Genomic DNA, 24,650 nt, shown 5'->3' with positions numbered 1-24,650 from the left:
GTCAGGTTATGAAGCCAACATGGTGTTCCTAATACAGTATTATAGCCCCACTCAAGAATACAGTAATAAATGTAGCTTAAATAGTAATAAATTGTCTTTTCTGCCTCTACTGTGAGTTGTCAAGGTTTACAAATGTGTGCAGCTGAAGCGTGAGGATCAAAATGACCACAGCAGAATAACGTCAGTGTTATGGTACACCTGTGATTGTTAGGTTTTAAAACAGTATATTTTTTCCCCTTCAGATGTCATGATGGAGCTGGCTCATGTTATCACATACTTCAACATAGTCTGACCATTTGTGATCCTGGATAACCAGTATCATAAAGCTGTTAACTCTGGGTTTTCCCATCTAGCTGTGAGTGCATACATGTGAAAGAGGTGCTTAGAAATGAGCCAGCTTTGTGATCCCAGACTACCTGAGCTAGTCAGAAGAAAAATTCTTTTGAATAAGTCACACCCACAACATCACCTGTCTTACCGGTCTTCAAATGTATGTCTGACAATATTTGCATGTGACTTCCAACAGTGAAATTATGCTTCTTATACAAGACTGCACAGTCACAAATGTTAACACATTTACTCAGGCAACTCAAGCCCCACGTAACGTGTGCTAATGTACAACAGCTCAGATCAAAAACATTTTTATGCAACAATTATGTACATGTAGATTTCCAGGTAGCCACAATTATTCACAAACTATACAAATTCAGCCCTTGTAAGTACACCTCTGAAGGATCCTTATAAAAGTTTAAGTGGATTTTGAGAAACTTTACTTGTTTACCTTTGCTAAATTAAATACAGGGAAGTTCTTAACAGAAACAAAACAACGCACACACTTAGTCCTCCTACATTCTTTTAAGTGTTTTTCTTCTGAATCCCTTATAAAGCACATGACAACCCAATTGAAACCCATTTTGTGTTCTAAGGTTTAACGATGTTAAAATTATGAGTTAACAAATCCTTTTTTAAAATATAAAGTGCCAGAGCATGTGTACAAACACTTCTGTAATCAACAGATGTGTTTACTAACAAGTTGAATCACAAAAGTGCAGCGCATCAAGTTTCAAAGACGGCTGGGAACTGAAATGTGATCCTTTGAGTATTTGCCCTTTGTTTTTCATATCCTTATCAGTAAACTGTGAATTGAACAACCTGCACAAACACTCATCCAGTTAGTTGAGGCATGCGCATACCCTTCAGCTGTGTCACCTAAAGGTAAGGACTTCTTCTGTAAGACAAATAAAGGTAATAGTTTAACTGTGGACACAGTGTGCTGCTGACAACTTCAGAACTAGATGCAAATATTCAGTGAAATTCACTGAAATATTTCTAAAAAAGGTACACATTGTACATCGCTCGGCTTCTCTGGCCATCTATCAAAACTGAATCCCATCAAAAAGGGGAAAATGCATAACTTCGCTCAACTGCACAAGGACAGCTGACATTGCTGTATCATCGTGCAACATATAACTGATGCCTACTAAAGACACATATTGCCTATTCAATAAACACACACACATTTTCTAAATGTGCAACCAGGTGAGTTGATATTATCTGCCAGGTTTAATAGCAGTAACTGAATCATGTGGGCTCTTCTTCAAATTTGCCGCTGCGCTTCAGAGTCCCCCTCCCTGCTGGTCTCCACAGGAGTTCATTGTCACAAAATGTGCACTGAATGTACTGAATGAGCTCATATGTCCACATCGTCTGAGTCAGAGGTGCTGGATGACTGGGACTCCTCCTGGGACTCTCCCCACACAAACCTATAGTTGTTCTCCAACTCCTGCTGCCGCTTTTGCTCTTTGTAAACCTCTTCTGTGCCTCCAGTCTGTAAGATGAACAAAAAAGAAGGTGTTTAAAAACAACCACATACTTTCTATTTGACTTTTTGGCAATATTACAAAAATATCACAATTGTTTACAAAAGAAAGAGCTAATTACACATGTTGCAGTCCTCATTTTGAAATGCTGAATGCCAAAAAAACCCACGTGTGTTATACTGTTAATACTATTTAACTATTTAAAAATTAAATGTTGTCAAGACAGCGTAGCAAAGGCAGACAGCAAATCAAAAAGTGTTCTTGTGGTTACCTACAGGTAAGTGGGTTTCAGTTACATTGTAAGAGATCCTGACTTCCTGATTTATATTTGACAGACAAAAGAGTGGTTTCAATCTTCTCATCTAGCTCTCTGCATGAAGGTGTGTAAAGGTAAAACTAAGGCGTTTCTACACTGTTCCCTAAGCAAACTCTACTGCACACAACAGCTGGCAAACACGGTGTAACAAGTACAACTCACACCCAGAAGGATCCAAATGAACCCAATAAAAAGTCACTATCCCCATTAAATTACCAGGAGATTTATGAGAAGCTCTCTGAAGGACTTTGTATCCTCTTCAGTCAGCCACTGGTCACCTGCCTCCTCTGCGTTTTTCCGTGTCAAGATCTTCACCTCAATTTTACCTAAAAAGTAAAAAAAAAAAAAAAAAACAGGGGAAAAGGCAGGCTTGCCAATGAAACACTTCCAAGTGGCTCAAAGTAAAAAGAAAACAAATGTTAATACAACAAATCAGGATGAAGAATGGTACAAACACAGCAGTGGATGAAAAAGAAAAAACACATGGATATACACCTTTTGTTTCCTTTTGTCTTTAAAATAAACTTCAGCTGTTTTGCTGCCATGATCTTTAATTTTTCAATTCTGTTAAAGAAAAAATAGGTAATTGAATGGGTCCCTGGTCTAATGTGCAGGTACTTATTGTGGCCAAACAGTTTTTTAGTCTTCAGTAAAAGGATATGTGTTGAATTGTTCGCAGCTTGAAAAACGTCTGAATTCCTTTGGACTATTGCCATGAAGTGTCTTTGAACAGCTGATTCGTAGAAAAAAATAAATCTGTTATATGCTTTTTGACAAAGATGAGAAGAGAAGCACAGAACTACTATATGCTCAAGATAACAGATGGAAGAGAGAAAAGGCCATTGAGTGTTTCGGGCATTCCCCCCTCGTACCTTCTGCCTTCAGTCCTGCTTTCTCTAGCTGCTCTTTAACCACGTCCTTTATGTGCTGCCACTGGGGGTCTCCTTCGCCCATCTCCTGAACTTTGACCTCCCCATCAGGGCTGCTGCCCGTCTTATACTTAGTAATTTTGATCTTAACATGGTCGTCAGCCGCTTGGTCTGGGGTTGACGAGACAAAAGAGGGACAAACAACACAGTTCACCTCAAAACCCATCAGCAGGGCCACAGGATGGAGGAGGCGAGAGCCAAAACACTGTTATAAGCATTACATTTCACTTTCAGTTACTGTGATTGATTTCAGTTCTGTTTTGTTTTAATTACATCATTGGCAGCAGAGGAAAGGCCACTGACTAACCAAAATAAGTCAAAATCTGATTACATTACTTCTCTGGATTTTTGCTCAAACTAACTACACGTGTGCGTCTATTCTGGGATGAAAGATGTACAACATCGGCTGCACATATGGATGGAATATGAGAGTGATGAAGGCAGACACAGAGTGTACAGACATGTGACCACAGAGAGGCAGGCTACCTGGCTGCTTCGGAGCCAGGCTGGGGCTGCCCCTGGTTGGATCGCTAGCTCTTTGAACTGTTTGCTGCTCTGGGTCCTGGACGTCCTTCTCCTCCAGATGATCGAGCAGCTTGTCCAGCGTTGTCTCCAGTGTCTGTGTTGCCTGAGTGCGATCAAACTCCCCTTTCAGACCTTCTGTCTCTAATTCCTGCTGGGCCTACAACACAGAGGGAAGCCAATCAGTTCAAAGCACCGAATTACGTTGGATTATTTATGAGTCAGATCTGCCAAATAACATTTTAACATAAATGATCTAAAGAACAAACAGCAATCTTTGTGTTAAAATGATAAAATCTGAAACCTCATTTATGATGTTGTCAAACTCCTTCTGCATTTCCTCCTTTATCTCTTCAATTTTGTCCGAGGGCACTGAGAGGTCGGATATCTCATCCTCAAACTCCTGCAGCAGGCGTTCATCTTCTTCTTTCTCCTCTTCCCCGAGCTTCTCCGTTACCCTGTCGCTGGTTGGTTTCTCTCCTTGACTTTTGGCTTGTGCTTTCTAAGAATAAAAATAAAAAATGCTCCATTGAATTGGAATACCCATACATGGCAAAGAAAAAGAAATACACTCCCAAGAGGCGAACAAATAAGTATCACAGTAATCTTGGTAAGTACTGACCTTCCTGTTACTCTCTTTGAGGTGCTGGACAAATTTCATCAGGTCTGCTGGGTCAGTGATGATTTTAAAGTTGAATTTTTCAACTGAAAGACATTCATTAGAAGAGAGAAATTGCTTGTCCAACACTGAACAACAACACACAAAGAAATGTATAATAAATGGACATAAATTATTCATTAAAATTATTATTTATAATTCAAAATAATCAAATTATCCATTTGGACAAACAACTGTTCAGTTTGCAAATCAAATAAAAATAACAGCACAGATATGAAAGACTCTGTGGTTTTATTAATCTTGTTTAAGGCTTTCAAAAGCAACAGGACATAAAATCAGCTGTGCCGTTTAACAGTACCTTCATCACCATCATCGATGACTTCATTGTCTGTCAGTGCGTTGTCGGCTTCATCTGCTGCCTGTGCAGATGGAAACAAACATCAGGTTAGAGGGAAAGTGTAACCTACGCCATCTAGTGGCTAAGATTTGACATTTATAGAAATATAACATCCAAGTGAAGCATACACTTAGTGAATATACAGTATGCAACAATGGGCTACAAAGAAAAACGGTTCAACTATGTGTCATTTAAGTTAGAGAGCCTGTTCATTTGAAACAAGCCAAACTCTGGAAAATGAGTCTTTGATTCATCAACAATCAAAAGACTCCAGAGAAGCATTATTCATTTAGAGGAAAACTGACATATAAAAGACATTTTTTTACCTGATTCTCCTGTTGAGAAGCAGAAAAAGATGTTTTTGAGCTCCCTGGCTTTGTAACTCCCTCCCAGAAGTCAGAATCTTCTGCCTCTTCTGACCCAGCATCCTCAGATACATCAGCAGGATCTGTTTCAAGACAAAAGTTTATATGTGGCTCGATGGAAATAATAATAATAATAATAATAACAATAATAATAATAATAATAATAATAATAATAATAATAAAAATAATAATAATAATAATAAAAAGAACAATAGATATTTCTATTTAGTGCCTTGACAAATGACTACAATACAGTGGAAACTGCTTACAGTAATCACATCTGTCTGGGTCAAATTGATCACTTTAAGCCGATGATTATAAGAACATTTTTTTTAATTTTCTTCTCATGCAGATTACCATCTAAATGACAATTGTATATTTATTACATGACTATGAAGTCATGAAATGGACAGCTTCACTAATTACCAAATTTTACTGACCGTTTCAAAATACAGTACAACTGTTTTTAATACTTTTCAAATAATTGTACAATTTAAATTATTATGTGGCCGGCATTATCAATCCACTTGACGAAGAGCTTTCCCCACATGCAGTCGCTTTCTATCTCCACTACTAGCAGCCAGGACTTTCTCTCATTGTTTGAGTAGTAAAAATTTCCTTTTTTCCCCCCGTTATGACTTCAGTGTGCACACAGGTAGCCAGCAGATGGGTTACCGCGAGCCAAAGTATCACTGGAGTAAAAGAAGAAAAATAGAATTACTGTAGCTTTCGAAATTGTATTAGTATATTGCCGTGTATGGCACAGGATTACTTGACTACTATAAGCAATTTTTAAAAAAAGCATTTGTATAGGAAAGATTCTCTCCCAAGCTTTTAGATTTATATAAGCAGTTTCCACTTTACTTTGAAGGTCATTGGTCTCTTTGGAGTCAAAAAATGCACCTTTTCTGTCTGGCTGGTTCAGGTCATCACTGGGCACAGGCGATGTCTCGTCTGCTGTTACTTCCACTGCTCCATCTGGCCCTTCATTACCAGCCAACATCTCATCAAGACTCCTGAGCTCCTCTGAGATCTGCTCTACTTTACGCTTTGTGTCCGCTGAAAATAGACAGAGGGAAGAAAGCAAGGAGAGAAAAAGAAAGAATAAAAGAAAGAGCAAAAGAAAGATCATGTCACACGTTTCTCATTATTTTAAAATCAGACGATGGAGCATTTCACATAACATCTATTCAACAATGCACGTCAAAAAGTCTATGTCCTGCCTCAGTATCCTGCTTCCACGGGAACAAGCTTAAAGTAATGAAGCAAGACATTCTCCAAATGCTGCATCACAGTGACTTTCGTTTTTGTTAACTCACAGACTTGAGCCTTGACGTAATCCATGTACTGTTGGGCACTTAGCGCTGGCTGGCACACGATACCCTGGGGCTTGGCGGTAGACGGGGGCCGCAGGAATGGATGCTGGCAGGTACGACTGGTGTGAACTGTCAGCACGTAGCGGCACGACTGAGGCTCATCCACTCGGGCGATGTAGTCACCCGAGCCTTCTTCACACACAAACTGGAAATAAAAAGGGTAAAATTGTCTGCGTGTGTTTTGGAGGATCATTTAGGACAACATGCACATTTCCACTGACTTCATATCTTTGTATGGAATAGTGAAACGAAAAAATTAAACAAGAAAAACAGTCCACAGGAGGCAGCATGGAATACTAATACATCCTGCAATTAAATGTCTCACCCGGACTTCAGTTTCTCTGGGATTTCCATTTAGGTCACACTTTGAGCCGTTTACATAGGCCTGACTGTGGTAGCGCTTCAGTCTGTGCTGCTTGGAGGCCTGGGAAATTAAAAGTAAAGACATTTATGTTGATTTGCAATATTTGTGGACAACGTGTTGCCTCTGATGTTTGTAAACAGTTTGTCAACATTACTGAAAGCTGTTAAGTCACACTTAGGACTCAGGAAAAGCAGGACTGAGTTACACCAGCAGTTTGTAAATCAAATGTGTGTTAAATCGTTTCTAACTTAGTAACTAATTTACTAGATCAGGTTGCACCAAGTCTTAGCAAATAAAGATCTCAGAAACGTATAGATTAGTTGACAGAAAAGATTTGTCTCACTCTCCACTCAAAAGCAATTAATCTGTGTAAAGTGAAGCACTTCACTTTTTAAAATAACAGTTTTATAAAACCAAAACAATACATCAAACTTTCCTGATGATACTTTGTAAACGTAATTATGACTTTGTTTCATTCACATTTAAATAGAAGGGGAAAGATTATGACACCTAAGCGACCTTATTTTGTAATTTATATGTTATTAGCATAACATTTTGTTATTTGAAGTACCTTATTTTGGTAAATGTAATTGAGAGTTTTCCGACTACTGTCGTGATATAGAGCAGATACTATCAGAGGGATTTATGATTCATTCTTGTTTGCTGTGACAGATGAAATAAGTCAAATAAACATTCAATAAAGTGAAATAAATGTATTTTGTTAAAGACAGTAATTCAATCATTTGGAAAACAGAAATACAATTAACATAATTTCTGCTGTAGGTATAACATTAGATGGAGATTTATCCATCAAATAATGTGAAAATGCTTACTGTCAAGTACCCACATACAACCACAAGGGTTCAGCTAATATCATACAATTCCTATTCTTGTTTTGAATCTATACCGGGAATCTGAGCCCATCAAGAAAAAGAAAACAAAACAAACAACTAAAACCACAAAACTGAGGCAACTTTACCTTTGCTGTTTCATTGCTCCAATCAAATTCAGATTCATAATAACCAAGAAAGAGAATGTCGCCTTTGATTTCTGTGTCTGAGGAGAGAACAACATCAGTCAAAGACAGCTCGCCTGTCCAAGTGGGTGTAATGAAAAACATGGAGGTGCGCCCTTACCTTCAAGGTGGTACTGTCTGATATGCTGACCATGGCAGAACTCATATGTCCACCAGTCCTTCGTCTGCAGGAAACACACACAGCAGATGTTTCAATTTACGTTAAGTGACTGACGTATGCTTCGAGTCAACAACATAATAGGTCATCCTATTAGACTTCCACAAAAACATAACAACTTGTACGCATATTGTTGTGTTTTTTAACAAGTTAAGCCCAGTAGGTTCATTATCTTTTTCATTAAGTCCACTTATTTGGTTGATGATTGGGATGACAGAAAACTGATATGTCAGGGTGCAGGAATTACTAAGAGTATAAGTCAAAACGGAAAACTTAAGAGGCCTGTTAAGAAAATGTACAAAATACTAAGAAAAGACTAAAAGAATATCAATTAAAGTTAAACACTGGATAACAAAAAAAATGTAACTACAATGAGCTGTCAATCCACACACATAAACAAACCTGTGATCAAAATAAGCATCTGGTGGGGTCTGTTTATGTAATTTAACTGTTTCGGGTTTTTTAATCTGGAGGATACTAAACAGCTACAGTATTATGTTCCTGTTAAAGACCAGTGTTTGGGCCATACTTTGCTCCTACTTGAGTGAGTATAATATCAGAAAAAAGTAGAGGCTGCTCTTGGTATAATGATACTACAGCATGTCCCACGATTTAGTTAGAAGATGTTGCCCTGAATGATAGCCACACACATTAAATACTGTACATGTGGCATGTTCCTGTGTGAAACAGCACCTTATGCTCTTTTTCCATTAAGTTTAATGTTTTATTTTTTGTTTCTGACATGTTGGCCCACATCTACTATAAAACACTGTGGAAACCCTGGGTACAGCATGTTCAGTCCAGGCAAAATATTCACTTAACTTTGAACTGTAGTCCCCCACACAGCCATCACTAACTGAGATGAGTATTTATGGAACAAAAATGAATGGAGGGATTTTTTAAGTATTCCTCAAAGCCAAAACCTCCTGCTATAGAAACAAAAGAGCCTTGTTTTAACCATCCAGACACAAGTTGCTTATGAAGAGATGAGTATGTCATTTGGCACTGGGTCAAAGGACAAATTTACGTCATGTCAGCAACTCACTCTCACAACCTTCGTTTGACTGCGCCACAGGATGAGGAAGACACAAAAAGTTGACTGGGGAAAATATGTGTATATTTTCAAGGGGAAGAAGGTTTTTTCATTGCCCCTTGGCTAAAACAGCCAAGGGGAAATTAATCTGTGACTCTCTTCCCAAGAACTGAGTGGTAATTCACTTGAGCTTATTTTATCGAACAAACAAATCAGGCCCTGTTTGATAAATTGATCAAGAATTATTGTGCTTGGTGGTTTGCTGTGTATGCAGAGCCTGCAGGTCACTCAAGCAGCAAACTCCCACGATTCCAAGAACTCTCATTTTCTTTATCTTTTGCTAACAAGATCTCTGTTGTAAGAACTCTAAACTGAACCAGTAAAAACATAAAGCAGCAATACAGGGATGCGTTTCTCTTCCATTACTTTATACTGACACGGCTGTGAAACGGTTGAATAACTGAAAATGAATTATTTATGTTGTATATTTAGAATATATCATTTGAATATACAGTATGTGCTTTAAAACTTCAATGTGCAGCACAAAGAAGCTAGTGTCTTGAGTTGCAGGACTGTGACTGTACTGGAAAGGCCCTGTTCAGACTTTGACTCTTGTATTCAGGATTGGGTCTACTGTAGCTGCAGATGTGACAGATGTATTAATAGACCACTCATGGTCTGAATCTAAATCCAAACTCATATTGGTTTACATATTTGAGGAAAATGAAAGCACAAAACGGAAAAAATAAACATTAATGTTCACCCTACACCTGGATAATAGGAATGTTTGCGCACTGGTATCTTGCCTTGTGTATGGACCTGAAAACCCTGTTTAAATTGTATTTCCAATTCATCTATCTTGTGCTTTTTATGCACACTGCAAAGTTGAAAGAAGATTTATAAATGTGTATTATCCATATCTTGTTCTGGCAGCCTGTTTTAGTACAGTCAAGTGTTTTTGGTACACAGAATATTGCTTTGGTGTGTTTTTCATACAATGTGATATCCTATTTTCTGTCTGTATACATCAGTCTAGTTTTCCTGGACATGTATAAAGCTGTGGATGGATGCGCACACTATCCCCCTTCTTCACACCACAATGTTAACTAATGCAGCTTTCACAAAACAGTGAATAATAATTCACATTATCAGATTATCTGACTCTTGTACTTTTTGCATGTGTTGTTAGTGCAATCACACATGTATTTGTTAAAATACACTGAAGTGACAGGTGCAGTCAGTGTGTTACAGCCTGCATCAGGACCAGCTCTACGTTAGATGGATAAAACTTTTAAATAGTTTCTAGGTGGCATAAACATTTGACTATTGGATCACACAGATAAGTAGCTGACAACTAACCTTCACTAGACACTGGGCATTGTTCATTGGGCTGAGTAGGTCTGGGATGTCAGGCCCGGTGTACCCTTGTGAGTCAGGCTCAGAGGCAGGATCCTGATGAAACCGGACAGCCTGGGCTGGAAGTCGACACTCATACAGCTGCTTGTACTTACTGGACACCATCATCACCTCCTCTGTCTTGGTCTAAAGGAGAAACACCGTCATGAAGTCTGCAGTATCTTAAATTGTGACAATACCATGCTTAAGCACAGCACTTGAGTGTTTAAAGCTAGTGAACTACTAGGATTTGTGACTGCACTCATGGTTAGTCATTTACAATCTAAGGAAGTTACAACTGGCGTGGTGAGAGTGAGGAAGCTGAGGTTTTGTTGTGACAGCTGTCAACGATGGTTGTTGCGCAGGTCACTGGAAAATAACATCTACATTAACACTTCTTCATGTGACTTGTGAGCAAATTGTACGTTTTGAATTAAGTTTCTCGCCTCGCTAACAGACAGGTTATCCTTTACACGCGATAGCGACATAAGTATAAGATATTTCATGCTAGCTAACAGTAGCCTACTTTCTAGCTAGCAGCTAGCTACCCGTTAGCTCCCCCAAACACCCTCACTCACCTGCCCCAAGATGACGGGATCTGGAAGAATTTGAATCCCATATTTCATCTCATTCAGCTCCTCTAAATTCAAAAACGCTGGGACGGAGAGGGGACATATCAACAAGAAAACATACAATCTTTTTAGCCACCGTACCAAGGAAGCAGCCATGATTGACTCTCTCCTCATACCCCCATTTGTCTGACAGCAACAAAACACAGAAACGTCTGACATGGTGGCAGCGGATTGGTCCATGTGAGAAGCGCTGCTCTGTCATTGGCTAATTTTTTGTGTTCGGCAACTAGGGGGTTCCAGCTCCTTGGTGTGTTCGTTTATTACACCGCTACAGAGTGAGTGGGCGGGGCCTCTACCTTCATTACACCAAAAACCATTATTAAACGGCGCACATGTCAGTGGTCAATGTTTGAATTGACATAAATTAAACCCACACATTGGTACAAAACTGGGCACCTCTTGGGCTGACGGACGAGGCGTGTCACAGGCAAATTTCAGCAGATTATCATGTGGATACAATCTTTTATCTTATTTTATGACACCAGGCTGTTTTTCTTATTTAGAATTTTATAAATATAAATGAATTCACCTGGTGCCCAAATTAGACAAATTACTGAGCTCAAACGTGAACTCCAACTGCGTGGTAGTTGTTTTTTTTAATATATATATATGCATACAATAGCCAATATAGAAGCAGACTGTCGACTCACAAAAAAACATCCTCCCGTGAAGCATGCGCTCACATTCCCACACACTGTACCACACATACAGCACACACACCAAGCACATATGTGCACAGACGCCCACACCCAGCCATCTACACGCACATGCACGTGCACATTTCCCCCCCGTCATGTTCATGAGCAGGTTTAGCTGTTGGATGCATGCATTTTAATTATAGTGCACGAAATGTGTTATTTGTCGCATGTCGGAGCTCCATGGTGCTGCTGATTGACCGCTGGGTGTTGCGTTGAGGTGCGGTGCGCTCTGCCGTGCCGCTGCTGCTGCTGCTGCTGCAGGGGGAGCGTCCGTCCGCTGCTTTATTTGTCTCCTGGCTGCTCCGTCTCTCCACATCTAATCCCATTTGCAGGACCACTGAGGAACAGATTCATTAGGAAAGGCGACCTCCGTGCAGGCGGGAGGTGAAACCATCCTTACACTGTGCGTGTGTGAAACTGAGGTGAGCTCTCTGTTCATATGATTTTTACTGTAACAACAATAGGCCTGTACCTCTGTCTCTAGCGCGTTATTTTTGTCGGTGTTTCCAGGTCTGGGTGGACATCTGACGGCCTCTTTACCGGAGGAAACATGAGAGGAAAAGACAGGCGTGAAAGATTTTGGTGCAAAGTCGATTAAATGTCTAAAGGCGAATATATATTTGTTTTATAGGGTTCGTGTTTCAGCATGTAAGGGATGTAATCGTGAGACATATCCAGCTATATGAGAATGATATTTTTTTTCTTGCAGTCTTTTTCACGACAAGGTAGGCTAATAGGCCCGTGTGAGTGATCGTATTATCTCTCTCATTATCTCTGTCATTCATGTCGCCGGTTTGCTGGACACATAATTGCATTACTGTGACATGTGTGTTCTGCTCTGCTCTTTTTTTTAAAAAAAATTGTGTTAATTTAATATCCAGAATGTGAACGAGGCAACAGATCTGTCGGGCGCACTTTGGGAGGGACCCACGGACAGAGCTGTGTCCATGTCTGTAGCATGTCCACAGCTCTCCTCACCTCCCCACTGGCTCGTTTTTAGGTTAATTAAAAGCAGCAACGCAATTAATACAGCACGCATTTTAATTCTCATGACCGGGGTCATCTCTCACCTCTAGGTGAGGATGGTTACTCCATCAGAGCTAATTATCATCAAATCGTGCACAGTTTACATCCATATGCAGAGCTGTGGGACCGGCTAGTGGGGCTGAATCTGCAAGCTTAACAGGACACACCCAATGTCTGCTCTTAGAGATATGAACATATCATGTTATATTGTTTGCTATCTTTTCTGTTTCAGTTTTTATTGTAGTTTACTTATTTTTCCTAAATTCATCGTATTGTATTTTTATTGTGATTTTATCCAGCACTAATGTCAGCATTTACTCACTTTTACACTGTTATTTATTGTTAGTCTATTGCATATTTGCATTTTATTCTCATGTTAATGTCATTTTGATCATTCCCTGCACAAGAATTTCCTTCGGGATTGACACAGCTCTATTTTATCTTTACATCAGTTGTTTTAAACCTCTAATTATATTTAAAACATGTTCATGTGAGGAGTTTTCTGATTCATAAAAGTGACTTTTGATGGCTTTATCCATTTCTTTTATTATTTAATGTTTTTTGTATGTGTCTGTTTGATGTTGCCTGTATTTGTTGCAGCTAAAAGGAGATCATTAGACTGCTGTGGCATACAGTATAGTGGGACAAGAGAAAGAAGCAGCACTCTGTGGGGGGGATCCTACTCTACATCACTGATATAACAAGAGGAAGCCATTTAAAGGGGCACTTTGAGGAACCATTTACTATACATGCTCAAAACAGCACAGCTGATTTCCTGCTCAGCTCTGATTGATTTTTTTTTACAGCTCACCAGGATAACACCCCCAAACCCTGCAGGATTTCCCCTGGGGGCTATCCGACCAGGCCAGCAGCTGCTGTGGCACCATATGGACTCTTGACGTTTGTTTTTATGTGGTGATGCGATTGTGCAGTTTTGTGTACAGTTTTCTTCGGGAGCTAGTCTGTGATGTTATAGTGATTTTTTTACAGGGTATTCTATGATTCATGTTTTTTCTTTTTGTGTTTGTTTCCAGATGGGGAAGGCGCTTACTTGTTTCTGTGACTGTCTACACAGTTTCTGGAGATGCAGGTGCCTTTAGAGGATGCCCTTTCACTGACTGGATAGAAGCAGTTGGGTAAATTTTCTTACTTAATTCACATACATGCAGAGAAGTTGCGGGATTTGTTAATTTATTGATTAATTTGTTTAATTTTTGAACATCTACTTGAGGTGTTTGCAAAAGAAATTCTTACGTATGTGTACATGCATGTACTCTGGTGCAGGAACCCCTGTGTGTGCATGCAGCAACTGAGGTCATGATTGGAGAAAGCATGCAGATTAATGCTGAATACCCATAGTCATTATGTTTTAATCTCACAGCAAACCAAACTGAGATTTGGTTTTAGGTCACGATGAAGGCATCCCTTTCCTTTGGCATCTTTTTTGTAGCTGAAAAAGCAAGGAAGGTTTTTGGCACAATTCAATATGGCGGCCAAATTAAATGAAATGTTGAACTCCTTCTGGCTCACTGAGCAGGGGAAAATGAGGTCTTTTATTTGAAGATCAAGAGTTCAAGAGTTAGAGGCCAAAACATTTTCAGATTTTGGACAGATGGTGGTGTTAGAGCAAAAGAAAGAAAGAGAGAGGTTTGGCGCTTACTGTGCTGTAGCTTCAGAACGAATCTCAGAGCCAAAACCCACCCCTACCACACAGTCACACACACACAAATCACGTCACAAACAGAAATTGCTCATAAACTTCCAGACCGGAAACTGAGTTTTTGTTCATCACTGCTGCGAGGTAGGAGAAAGAGCTCATTGTCTGATGGCAAATTTCTAAGACATCTGCTTTCAGTAGAGTTAGCAGAGACGATAGAGGAGAGACCAGAAGAGAGTGGACGATAAACAACATCCAGATGTTTCAAAAGCTAAATGCTGACTTTGGTTTTTACGCATACTGAGCAAACTCAGCTCTGCTAACCCAGCAAGGTAATTACAAACTGCACGTTATTGAATATTTTTTTGTCTCTGCTTGTGTGTGTGTAAAAGCCATGCTGCTGACTGCTGTCGTGGAGGATGTGCAGACACCACATAGAGCACAGCTCTTTATTTCATGAACGCTTTGTTGAAGCACTAAGTCTCCATCATGAATGTTCCCAAGGGGTGCCTGAAGAATGCTCCACAGCAACTCTGTAGCAATGTTGATGATTTACTGGAAAGATCTTTTCTAGTCTGCCTAGATAATGTGGAAAAATGTATTCTAAAGTTCAGCCAAGGCTAATGTGGGGCTTCAACAGCCTGAAGTTAGTCACATAGAGTGGAGAGCCTCCCAAGGATTCAGGCTTTTTAGGATGGATTTCCTTCTTCCTGATTGCTGGACAGTGTTCATGTGCTGAGCAGCGGAGGAGCGACAGTAACACAGAATGTTTCATTGTCATATTAGCTTCAGCTGAACTTTGAAGTGTATTTTTACACAGAGCAAAGACTGTGGATTTATATTGGAGTTGTGTTAAGTGTAGACAGGAGGAATAATTACAGCAACCAGGAAGTCTTTCAACACGTACATTTGTCTGTGTCAGGTTTTAGGATGCGCTCCCTGAGAAAGACGGTGTTGCTCGCCATCCTGGTGTCTGTGGTGCTGGTACTGGCCCTCCTCCATTCATGGCCTACTCGGGCTTACACCACGGTGGATGTGTGGCAACGAACGGGGCCAATAGCAGAGAGGCATCTGGAGGAGAGGCTGCTAGAACCCGACCACCGATTAGGCAACATCCCCTTTCGCGTGAGGGACAGTGTGGCAAGGTATGAGCACCTTTTAACCAGTTAATTTACTCCATCTCACCACAACAGAGCTCAGCTATAAACTGGTTTCCTCCCATCCAGCTTGTTGGCGCGTAATGGATGTGTATGTGAGGGTGAGAATGGAGGAGTTAACCTACCCTTCGCCCAACTCTTATTCCCGCGGGTGTCAGCTCACCCGCTGCACACTGCCTTTGAGGTCTCCGAGCTGGAGGAGATGAAGAGGAGACGGGCCAAAGAGTACAAGAGTTTCCAGAAGAGGTGAGCCACTCGGTAAAACAGAGATATGAAATCGAATAATGGATTTTCATCTTATTGACAGAGAAACTAATGAAGCATGAGCTGTAATTCAGCTTATATATATATATACATATATATAATTTTATCTGCCTTATTCACATTTAAGTTTTCAGTATCGGGGCTGGACAATATATATGGTTAAATTAAATCGTTATCGTGATATAAGACTGTGTATTGTCTTTGATTTTAGATATTGTTATATTTTGATGTGGTTACTGGCTTTAAAGGCAGTGATATAATTTTATGAACTTACAAGACTGTCCACATTACTGATGATTGTTTATCAAAAATCTCATTGTGTTAATATTCTGCGAAAGTACAAACATTCATCCCCAGAATACTGTCACAATGTTGATGTTTAGGTATTTGGTCAAATGTATTGAGATATTTGATTTTGTCGCCCCTGTACAAGCTTTCGAGCTTGAGCAAGATTTCAAAAATAACGAGATATATATAGTATATGTATCCTGATTTTTTCTAAAAATATTGCCATATTATCAAGCTTCAGTCCTCTCTGGGTCATTTATCCGTCATTGAGAAAGCCACTGGCACACCCATATCAACTGTCCCGAGTACTTAGTATTAGTAGGATGAGTGGGATTAACTATTACCTCCCTCAAGGAGGTTATGTTTTCAACCATCTCTACGTACCGGATTTCCATGAAACTTTTCCATGAAAGAAAAAAGGATGGATCTCGGCCCAGAATAGACCTCATTAATTTTTGGTGCGGATCTGGATGAAGAGATGAATCCAGGAAATATCTTTGACATTGCGATATAGGGTATTTTTCAACATTTTTCTTAATTTCTTGGGGAAAATTGCATGGATCTTGATGATAAAAAAATGTAGGTATCTATGAGTGAATACAGCATGATGTGAATCCTAATAAAAATCCATGTGTAGCTGATTAAAATGTGTCTTTATGGAGAGTAGTGTTTTTTCAGCTACAGCAGTAACAAATAGGGACAGAAACCTGCAGCTATACCACCAATGTGCAGCTGAGATGATGGGGATTCAGAAAGGCACCAACAGTTTCAACATATCTTTCATAGTTTTAGAAGTTTATCCAAATGGAGACTCCTCTCAAATCTTGTAGCCAATGAGATTTGCTTAAATATTGGATTTGGTAGTCATGGGTGGTTTAAAATTTAGAGTGATAGATACAAGGTCATCGAGTTTGATATTGGATAAGGTTTGATTGTATTAAAGGGGACTATTGAGCCTTGGCGGAGTGATGTTCTAGTTCAATGTGTTCAATTGATCCAGAGCACAGCAGCAATGCCATCAAGGTGATCAAAATGGAGAAATCATATTATTTATGTTCTTTCCTCCCTATGCTTTCTCACTGAAGATTAGTTTAACACAAGATATTCTTTCCTGTCAAGAACCAAATCACAAGGTGACAAGGTCTTTTATGAATAGCTGCTGTGTGTGACAGTGAGCTTGTGTTTTACAAAGAGCAAAACATACTCACTGGATTTTTACTCGCTCATTTTGTTCCTGTCTATGCTTGTGGTTGTTTGTTGTGTGAAGGCTACAGAAGACTACATCCTCCTGATGTGAGTTTTTCCCCTCAGGTCACAGACTCCTGCAGATGTCCTCATCATTGCAGAGGCTAACAATCCCTTACAGTATCCAACACAGGGCGTGGAGATACGACCCCTGAAAACGATCATCATCCCAGGTACGACTTCAGACACAGTGGGACACTCGTGCCTATTTGTCAAATTAGATGGACGAAGTGGAAGCAGCAGTGTTACTTTATTAGATTAGATTATTTAATTAAAGCAGTGGCCATTACTGCAGCGAAATAAATCAAAGCCAGTGTGTTAAACGCAGACCCAGAGCTGGCTGACATGTTACCAGATGTACAAAAAGCACACTGGATTTAAATTATCTGTACGGAAGCTGAAAACAGCCATGCTTGCAATATTTTTTTAATGCTGTTATCTCAAAATTACACATTCATTATTTTGTTATCTCAAGAAAACAAGCTATCTGGATAAAACGAGATAACCAACCTGTTATCACAAGAAAACATAACTTTGTTTCTTCTTATTACTTAAAATACCTGGTACTAAGATAATGTTATTATTATATTATTATTACTTTAATGTTTGTTAGTCTTTAATAATTAACTTATGATCTCATGATAACAGCATCTGTCAATTTTCATCACATCCTTTCAGGCTTGGCCTTACACGACCTTCCAAGAGACCACTTCTCAGTACGTATTCCAATATGTCTGTCTTCACTTTCACATAATTCAGATTTCCGCTGTCCTTTTATCCCACTGACTTTCTCTCCATCTCTCTGCAGATAAACATCACTGCCACGCTGGGAACGCTGAATGTGGCAGCGGAGGTAGACGGGGTGAAAATCAAAGGTGACGGCGAGATGCATATGACCCTGTCGAGCAACCTCCTGCTCAACCTGAACCGACAGCTGCAGTTTGTCACCTACACAAACACACTGTTCCACCCGAGCACGGCTGACACAGGTGAGGCCTCAGACAAACATCTCTTACAAGCTATGTCGTACAAGTGTAATCTCTTTATGTCATCTGATTTCTTTTTGTTGTTACTCTTTTTCAAATGTATGGGGGACGTGGAGAGAAAAGCTTTTGAGTAAATTGTAGTATGCGTCCCATTTTCAGTGCTTTTTCATGTACAGAATCAAGCGCTGTGTGCTGTGTGTGATTTAAAGCTTGGCAGTTTGGGAATCATTTTTATTTGTTTTCTGGAGGAGAGTTGGAATAGAGTTGATCATTACCATTTTCATGTCTATGCAGTAAATATGAACCTACAGCCAGCATCTTAATAGCTTAGCTTATGTTAGCGTAAAGACTGGAAACAGCTAGTTAGCTCTCTCCAAGGGTAACAAAATCCACCTTCCTGCACCTCTTAATGCATATTATATCTTGTTTGTTCAATCTTTTCAAAAACCACCAGAAAGTCAAGAGTGAGAACAACCATTTGTGGTTTTCTCTGGAGTTATGTGACTATTTTGTGGCTCTGAGCAACCAACAGAGACACCAGAAAGTCACTGCAGCCAGCCAGGAAATAGTCAGACACATGAACCCTAAAAAATAGTGAATTGTCGTCTTCACTATTCAGTTTTCAGACCGATTTAACAAACAAGTTATCACGTGTTCAGTTAAAAGCTTTGCAGGTTTATTTTGTTTCCTTTGGATTTTTCCCCTGTTTCCAGTCTTTATGCTAAGCTAAGCTGACAAGCTGCTGGCTGTAGCCGCATATTAAAAGAGACCTATTATGCCCTTTTAAGTTTTTTCCTTCCTTCAGTGTTTTATAAATGTTCATGTGCATATAAAATATCTGGAAAAAGGTCCAGGTCTGCACCAACAGAAGCTCCTTCCACCGACAAAAACACTGCTCCTGCATAATTTATGCCCAGCAGCTAGTTTGGCATATAAAAATTGATTTAGCACAGCTGCTCTGTTGTTGTTAGTAGTGCTGGGTCAGGCGTGTGTGAGCTGACCAATCAGAGCAGACTGAGTATTTGGGAAGGGGGGGCTTAAAGAGACACGAGCTAAAACAGAGTATTTCAAAAAGAGGGGGAATACAGTGCTGCTGCACTGGACAGTATGAGAAAACTGATGTATTTGAGCCTTAAAGCATGTAAACCTATTCTGGTAGTAACCTAAAGTAAAATTACAAACCTGAAAATGAGCATAATATGTCTCCTTCAACAGTCATCTAACTCTCCATCAGAAAGCTAATGAGCATGTTTTTCTTTTTTTTTAACTTAAAAAACGACAACAAAAACAACCACAATACGTTTTTGTCTTAGTCGTCCTTTTCTCTTTTTTAATGTCGTCACACCTGCTGTTGAAAACTGTTGTGCTGAAAGTAGAAATAGGTTTCCAGGCAGAGGAAATATTTGCTGAATTTTGACACTGCGTAGAGCCAGACAGCCAATCAGGAGGCAGACTAATAATACAACCTGTTTGTCTCGCTTCAATAGAGTTTAACGGGGACAAAGCCTGAGGACAGGCACTGACCAAAGTCCAGATTTACCTCGTTGAATTATCTGTCAACCTCTTACCCTCATATGGCAGGGGCTAATTTCAGTATTTAATCTTTTGTCCATTGTGCAAAAACATAGACTGCAGAACAGTCATCCTATTTGATCCTATTCCTACACTAACCAGGTTTATTAAGTCGTCTCTGTTGTGTCTTTTAGTGCAGTTTGAGACCGAGGGGCATCAAGCTATCTTCAGCATCAAGATTCGTCACGGTGTAACACCCAAACTGTACAACACAGGATCCAAAGGAGGTAAAACACAACACCAGAGCGCCAATACTGTCTGTAACCATAAATCAAAAATCCTACATATTATTTAAACACGGAACTTTCCTTGGTTGTTTGATCTTCCTTCTCTGCAGAGTACAATGTCAGTGCCCTCGTTACCATAGCTACGAAGACTTTCCTGCGCTATGATAAGCTTCAAGATCTTATCGACAGCGTGAGGAGATACTATCCCACTGTCACCATAGTAATCGCTGATGACAGTGAAAATCCCAAAAGCATCGCCGGGCCTTACATCGAACATTACATCATGCCTTTTGGAAAGGTTTGGAAAGTCTTCTGATTTCACATCTCTGCCGCCCTCATTGATGTTCTTTGGTATTCAAGCTCTGTGTCGCGTGTCGTAGGGTTGGTTTGCCGGACGAAACCTGGCCGTCTCTCAGGTGACCACAAAGTACGTGCTGTGGGTGGATGATGACTTCATCTTCACAGCCAACACCAAGCTGGAGAAACTGGTGGATGTTTTAGAGAGAACCACTCTGGATCTGGTGAGAGACGGAGGAATACAATGTTTTTAACAGATGTGGCATTGGCGTGGTGTTTTTGCTGAGTGTTTGATGTGTGTGTCTTCCAGGTGGGTGGTGCAGTGCGAGAGGCCACAGGTTACACTGCCACCTACAGACAGACCTTATCCATCGAGCCCGGGGAGGAGGATGGTGACTGTTTACACATGAGGAGAGGGTTTCATCACGTCATCCAAGGCTTCCCCAACTGTGTCGTGACTGACGGGGTCATCAACTTCTTCCTGGCTCGCACCGACAAAGTCCAACAGGTTGGCTTTGACCCGCGCCTCGCCAGGGTAGCTCACCTGGGTGAGTACAGAGACAGAAGTATTTTCATATCAAAGACACAGGAAAGATCGGACCGGTGATATGACTAGGTGCAATGTAATATACAAATGTTATAGCATTATTTGCATTTATTACCATATTGTAGAAGGCAAACATAGAGAAGATACAGCAGCAGCAGTAGAGCAGGACGTGAGAAAAGCCAAAGCTGTGTCCCAGTTCAGCACTACTGTACATACTGATTCTATACAGCTTGTGTTTCATACTCGTGCTTTGTACCAAGTGAGAATTATACTACATGTGAACTGACGGAGGTTGTATAAGATATGTATGTAGTGAAGGCAAATTATACAGTTTAAAAGTGACCTTTATTGTCTAAAATAACATGAATGCACTAAAATCTTCACTGGGAATTTTATGATTTCCAGTTATGTTATGTAAAAATGTTTATCAGACAATGTATAGGCTGATTCTGATCGATAACGCTAATGGTATGTACACTTGGTATCAGAAAAACCATTAGATTAGAGAAGACAGCAGAAGTAAAAAGGCAACAGCATAATCTGAAGAGTTTAGGAAATTAATGTTTAAAAGATTCATATCTCATTTTAGTCAATTAGATAGTATCATATACTATATTATTACACTATCATAAGATCATCTTTGCAAAGAAATTAAACTGTGAATATTTCTAATCAGCGCATGCAACATCTCAGATGTTATCTGATATTTCTCTGCTATGATTAAATGCATGCATTAACTCAAATTGAATTTTATTTCAGTTTAGTCCCCTACTGTCCATTTTCCCACATCTCTTCTCGTACAGTAGCTGTTTATATGTGACAAATCTGATAACTGTGGTAGTTTAAAATTAAAGCTTTCAGTTTTTAATCACTCAAAATCCTACAGAGTATTTTGTCTGCTTTCTATTCAAAGTATTTATCACTCTTAATATACGTACAAAAGTACCTGGAGAGTAGGTTCAATTTTTCTACTTATAACAAGTAGAAGAAAAACTTTCTCTCCATTTTTTAACTTATTTTGGAGTGACGTTTTTTTATTCAGTGTGAGTGAGTTTAAGAAGTTAATAAATTAGACTTAAATTGAGTTCAATTATTGAATTGGCTGAATTCGGCTGAATCATGCTGTTTGTGTTTGTTTTGCAGAGTTTTTCATCGATGGCCTTGGATCTCTCCACGTAGGCTCTTGCGACGATGTCATTGTCAATCACGCAACCAAAATCAAACTCCCCTGGGTCAGCCAATCAGAGAGTGACAAGACTTACGCCAAGTTTCGTTACCCGCCGGCCTCCTCTGACGCCACTCACACGAAAAATGGCCTCCTGTACTTCAAGAACCGATTCCAGTGTTTGACTCATAATTAGCTCCTCTCCTCTTTATCCTGAGGGTTCCTCTGCTCTTCCTGAGTTGCCAAAGAAGTTCTCCCCCACGCCGCGTCCCATCAGATAAGATTTCAGACAAACACTTTGGTTTGCCTTTTCTTGAAAACCTTCACAGGAGGTTCCAGGCTTTACTGTAGAGAAAATGTGCCATTAGAGCAGTTTTAGCATGTTAATTCAGTCAGTGCAGAGCTCTGCGGCGAGCTAAAAAGTCTCTTCTGGAGTGGAAACAGCTGTAGTAACAAACATATTGTCTTGTTTACACGGTTAAATCACAGCATAATTCATTTAAAGTTATTGAGGGATTTTGTTTGTCAAATCTTATCTGGGCACACATCCTCGAGTTGCTCTAACACGGAGACCGAGCTTTGGGAAGGTCCCACAGGTAGCATCTCTACAGTCTGAGTCACTTCATTGTCATTCTCATGTGAGTAGAGGTACATTTGTCCTCCCTCAATTTGCACTATCCGAAAAAAGACTGAGCTTGGAAAAGCAATAGTGACGTTAGAGACGCTGAAGACAAGGATGACAAAGAGACACTTCCTAGAGAGTGACAATCCCGTAGACACAGAGCATAGGTATCCATTCTACTGATGCCACATGAAGAACGAATTCAAAACCTTCTCACACGTGGTACCTACGCTCCGTGACTGACTGGTCGTGCCAAAGGTTTGGCTGCTGGCTTTAGGATGTTTTTATCTCTTTGTGTTATAGTTTTGCCGCCCCTCCTTTTATCCAGAATCCTCTGTGTCATTCCTGAGTGATAAATCATGTCCGAGGAAGATCGAGCTTTGGTCCCATCCATCTGGAGTCACGCCTGGTGTTACCTGATCTGGGAGCAGCCTTGGTTATCGTCTGCTACTGTTCCTGATGTTTCTGTCCAGTGCACGCTGATGAATAAGACTGAAGTGATTGCATCTTTACATGCTGCCTAAAAGAAAAGTTGAATGAACCAAAGTGCATGTTACCACGGTAAGAGAGGAAGAGAGTACATTGGAAGAGGATTCAATTATTAGTCAGAGCATGAGAGGAAAGCTGAGTGGTGTCCGGTGAGACAAAGTCAATGAGTCAAGGTGAGATGCTGGAGCCCCAAGGCTTGAAATTCTGTTTTTCTGCTCTCCCCCTTGGAGAGTTTCTGTTACTCATGCCTGAAGTGACGATGCTGTTTTTTTTATACCATGGCCTTTAGGTGGTGCCTAGGTGGCGCCCTTGTCTCACTATATTGTTTCCTAATAAGTCATTTGTTGTTTGCAAAGAGGTGCCAGAGATTTATCTACTTTTCTTTTTTCTTTTTTTTTAATCTTGAGAGGAATATTTTAAAACTATTTAATGTGATGTTTCTGTCTGTCATGGATTTTCTTTTTTCCTGTCCAGCTTCTTCAGACGGGTCAAAATCAAATTTCATCAGTGACAAGCTTATAAAAAAAGGCTCCTGTGTTGTTGTGTGTCCAGAGATCATGTCTCATGTTAGCAACTGTTGACAGATCTATTGCTGAAACTAGGTTTTGTTATTTTGTTCAAACAGTGATATTTATTGTGTTAGCACTGAAATTTAACTTGCCTGCTTCACCCGAAAAACACTGGTGTGAGACGTCTGATCACAGCATTATGAGCATTTTTTAAATTTATTTCAAATGTTGACATATTAAAATGTCTGTGGAAACACCTTTCTTTCATTTCCTTAAAAAAAAGGCTGTTATATGTTGGGGTGGTAGGAAGGAAGAAAGAAAGAAAGAAAGAAAGAAAGAAAGAAAGAAAGAAAGAAAGGACACAAATACAAACTGATTGACCAATGCATGGACAATAACATGAGATTCCCCAATCTCCCCACTAGAGGGCGCTGTATACCAACAGGTTCTGTTCTGCAGTAGTTTTAGTGCCAAGATCAGATTTAGTACAATTTTCAATACATTTTTTTCATTAGCTCAAAAAAAAAGTGACCATCCCACTCAGAATTGTTTTCTGCAATTGAATATGCACATTTCATAGTAGAAAATCTCCTGTATGAAGGCAAATGTGGCAAAGAAAGCCATGAGATAGCTTGTATATTATAATAAGGTAGGGTGGGCGTTAGCGGGGGCTTCTGACAGAGATTATGTTTAGAAAATGGACTCATAAGACATTACAGACAAAGGATCTTCAGGCTACAATCTTCTTACTGAAGCATCGTGGAATAATGTTTACGGAAAATCGAACAAAAATGTTGTTTAAATTTTCACTGCAGCAGACATTTTTGTGGCTTATGAAATTGTTCCATGCTAAAAATGAAACTGTAGAAGTCATATCCTCAAAAGTCAATGTTTTTACACTTCTGTTCATATTTACAAACGTGGATGGATTACCGAACAG

At 39.8% G+C, this 24,650-nt stretch overlaps 2 protein-coding genes across 2 annotated transcripts; one reads left to right on the top strand and one right to left on the bottom strand.

Annotated features, from left to right (window-relative positions):
- Positions 1–553: 553 nt before the first annotated feature.
- os9 (OS9 endoplasmic reticulum lectin) lies at positions 554–11,109 on the bottom strand. Its single transcript, XM_073467954.1, has 15 exons — positions 10,908–11,109; positions 10,294–10,476; positions 7,845–7,908; positions 7,688–7,764; positions 6,670–6,768; positions 6,288–6,489; positions 5,872–6,027; positions 4,930–5,051; positions 4,565–4,625; positions 4,210–4,292; positions 3,892–4,089; positions 3,552–3,747; positions 3,009–3,176; positions 2,353–2,462; positions 554–1,828 (listed from the first exon to the last, which is right to left on the bottom strand). The coding sequence occupies exons 1-15, from the start codon at positions 11,073–11,075 to the stop codon at positions 1,691–1,693; spliced, it is 2,025 nt and encodes a 674-aa protein (XP_073324055.1). The 5' UTR covers positions 11,076–11,109; the 3' UTR covers positions 554–1,690.
- Positions 11,110–15,270: 4,161 nt separating this feature from the next.
- b4galnt1b (beta-1,4-N-acetyl-galactosaminyl transferase 1b) lies at positions 15,271–23,633 on the top strand. Its single transcript, XM_073468714.1, has 10 exons — positions 15,271–15,487; positions 15,569–15,745; positions 17,363–17,469; positions 17,975–18,012; positions 18,105–18,285; positions 19,989–20,081; positions 20,192–20,379; positions 20,462–20,602; positions 20,689–20,926; positions 22,069–23,633. Exons 1-10 carry the CDS (start codon positions 15,273–15,275, stop codon positions 22,284–22,286), a joined length of 1,596 nt encoding a protein of 531 aa, XP_073324815.1. The 5' UTR covers positions 15,271–15,272; the 3' UTR covers positions 22,287–23,633.
- The last annotated feature ends 1,017 nt before the right edge of the window (positions 23,634–24,650 follow it).

Source organism: Pagrus major, chromosome 6 (genome assembly GCF_040436345.1).
Source record: "Pagrus major chromosome 6, Pma_NU_1.0".
In the NCBI taxonomy this organism is placed as follows: Eukaryota; Metazoa; Chordata; class Actinopteri; order Spariformes; family Sparidae; genus Pagrus; species Pagrus major.
Note: the sequence above shows the minus strand (reverse complement) of the source record. Positions and strands in the feature narration are given on the sequence as shown.

Coding starts and splice junctions, on each gene's coding strand:
- os9 (XM_073467954.1), bottom strand. CDS start 11,075: ATGAGGAGAGAGTCAATCATGGCTGCTTCCTTGGTACGGTGGCTAAAA. Junction 10,477..10,907: donor ATCCCGTCATCTTGGGGCAG/GTGAGTGAGGGT, acceptor TTTCTCCTTTAG/ACCAAGACAGAGGAGGTGAT. Junction 1,829..2,352: donor AGCTTCTCATAAATCTCCTG/GTAATTTAATGG, acceptor TTCATCTTACAG/ACTGGAGGCACAGAAGAGGT.
- b4galnt1b (XM_073468714.1), top strand. CDS start 15,273: ATGCGCTCCCTGAGAAAGACGGTGTTGCTCGCCATCCTGGTGTCTGTG. Junction 20,603..20,688: donor AGAGAACCACTCTGGATCTG/GTGAGAGACGGA, acceptor TGTGTCTTCCAG/GTGGGTGGTGCAGTGCGAGA. Junction 20,927..22,068: donor CGCCAGGGTAGCTCACCTGG/GTGAGTACAGAG, acceptor TTTGTTTTGCAG/AGTTTTTCATCGATGGCCTT.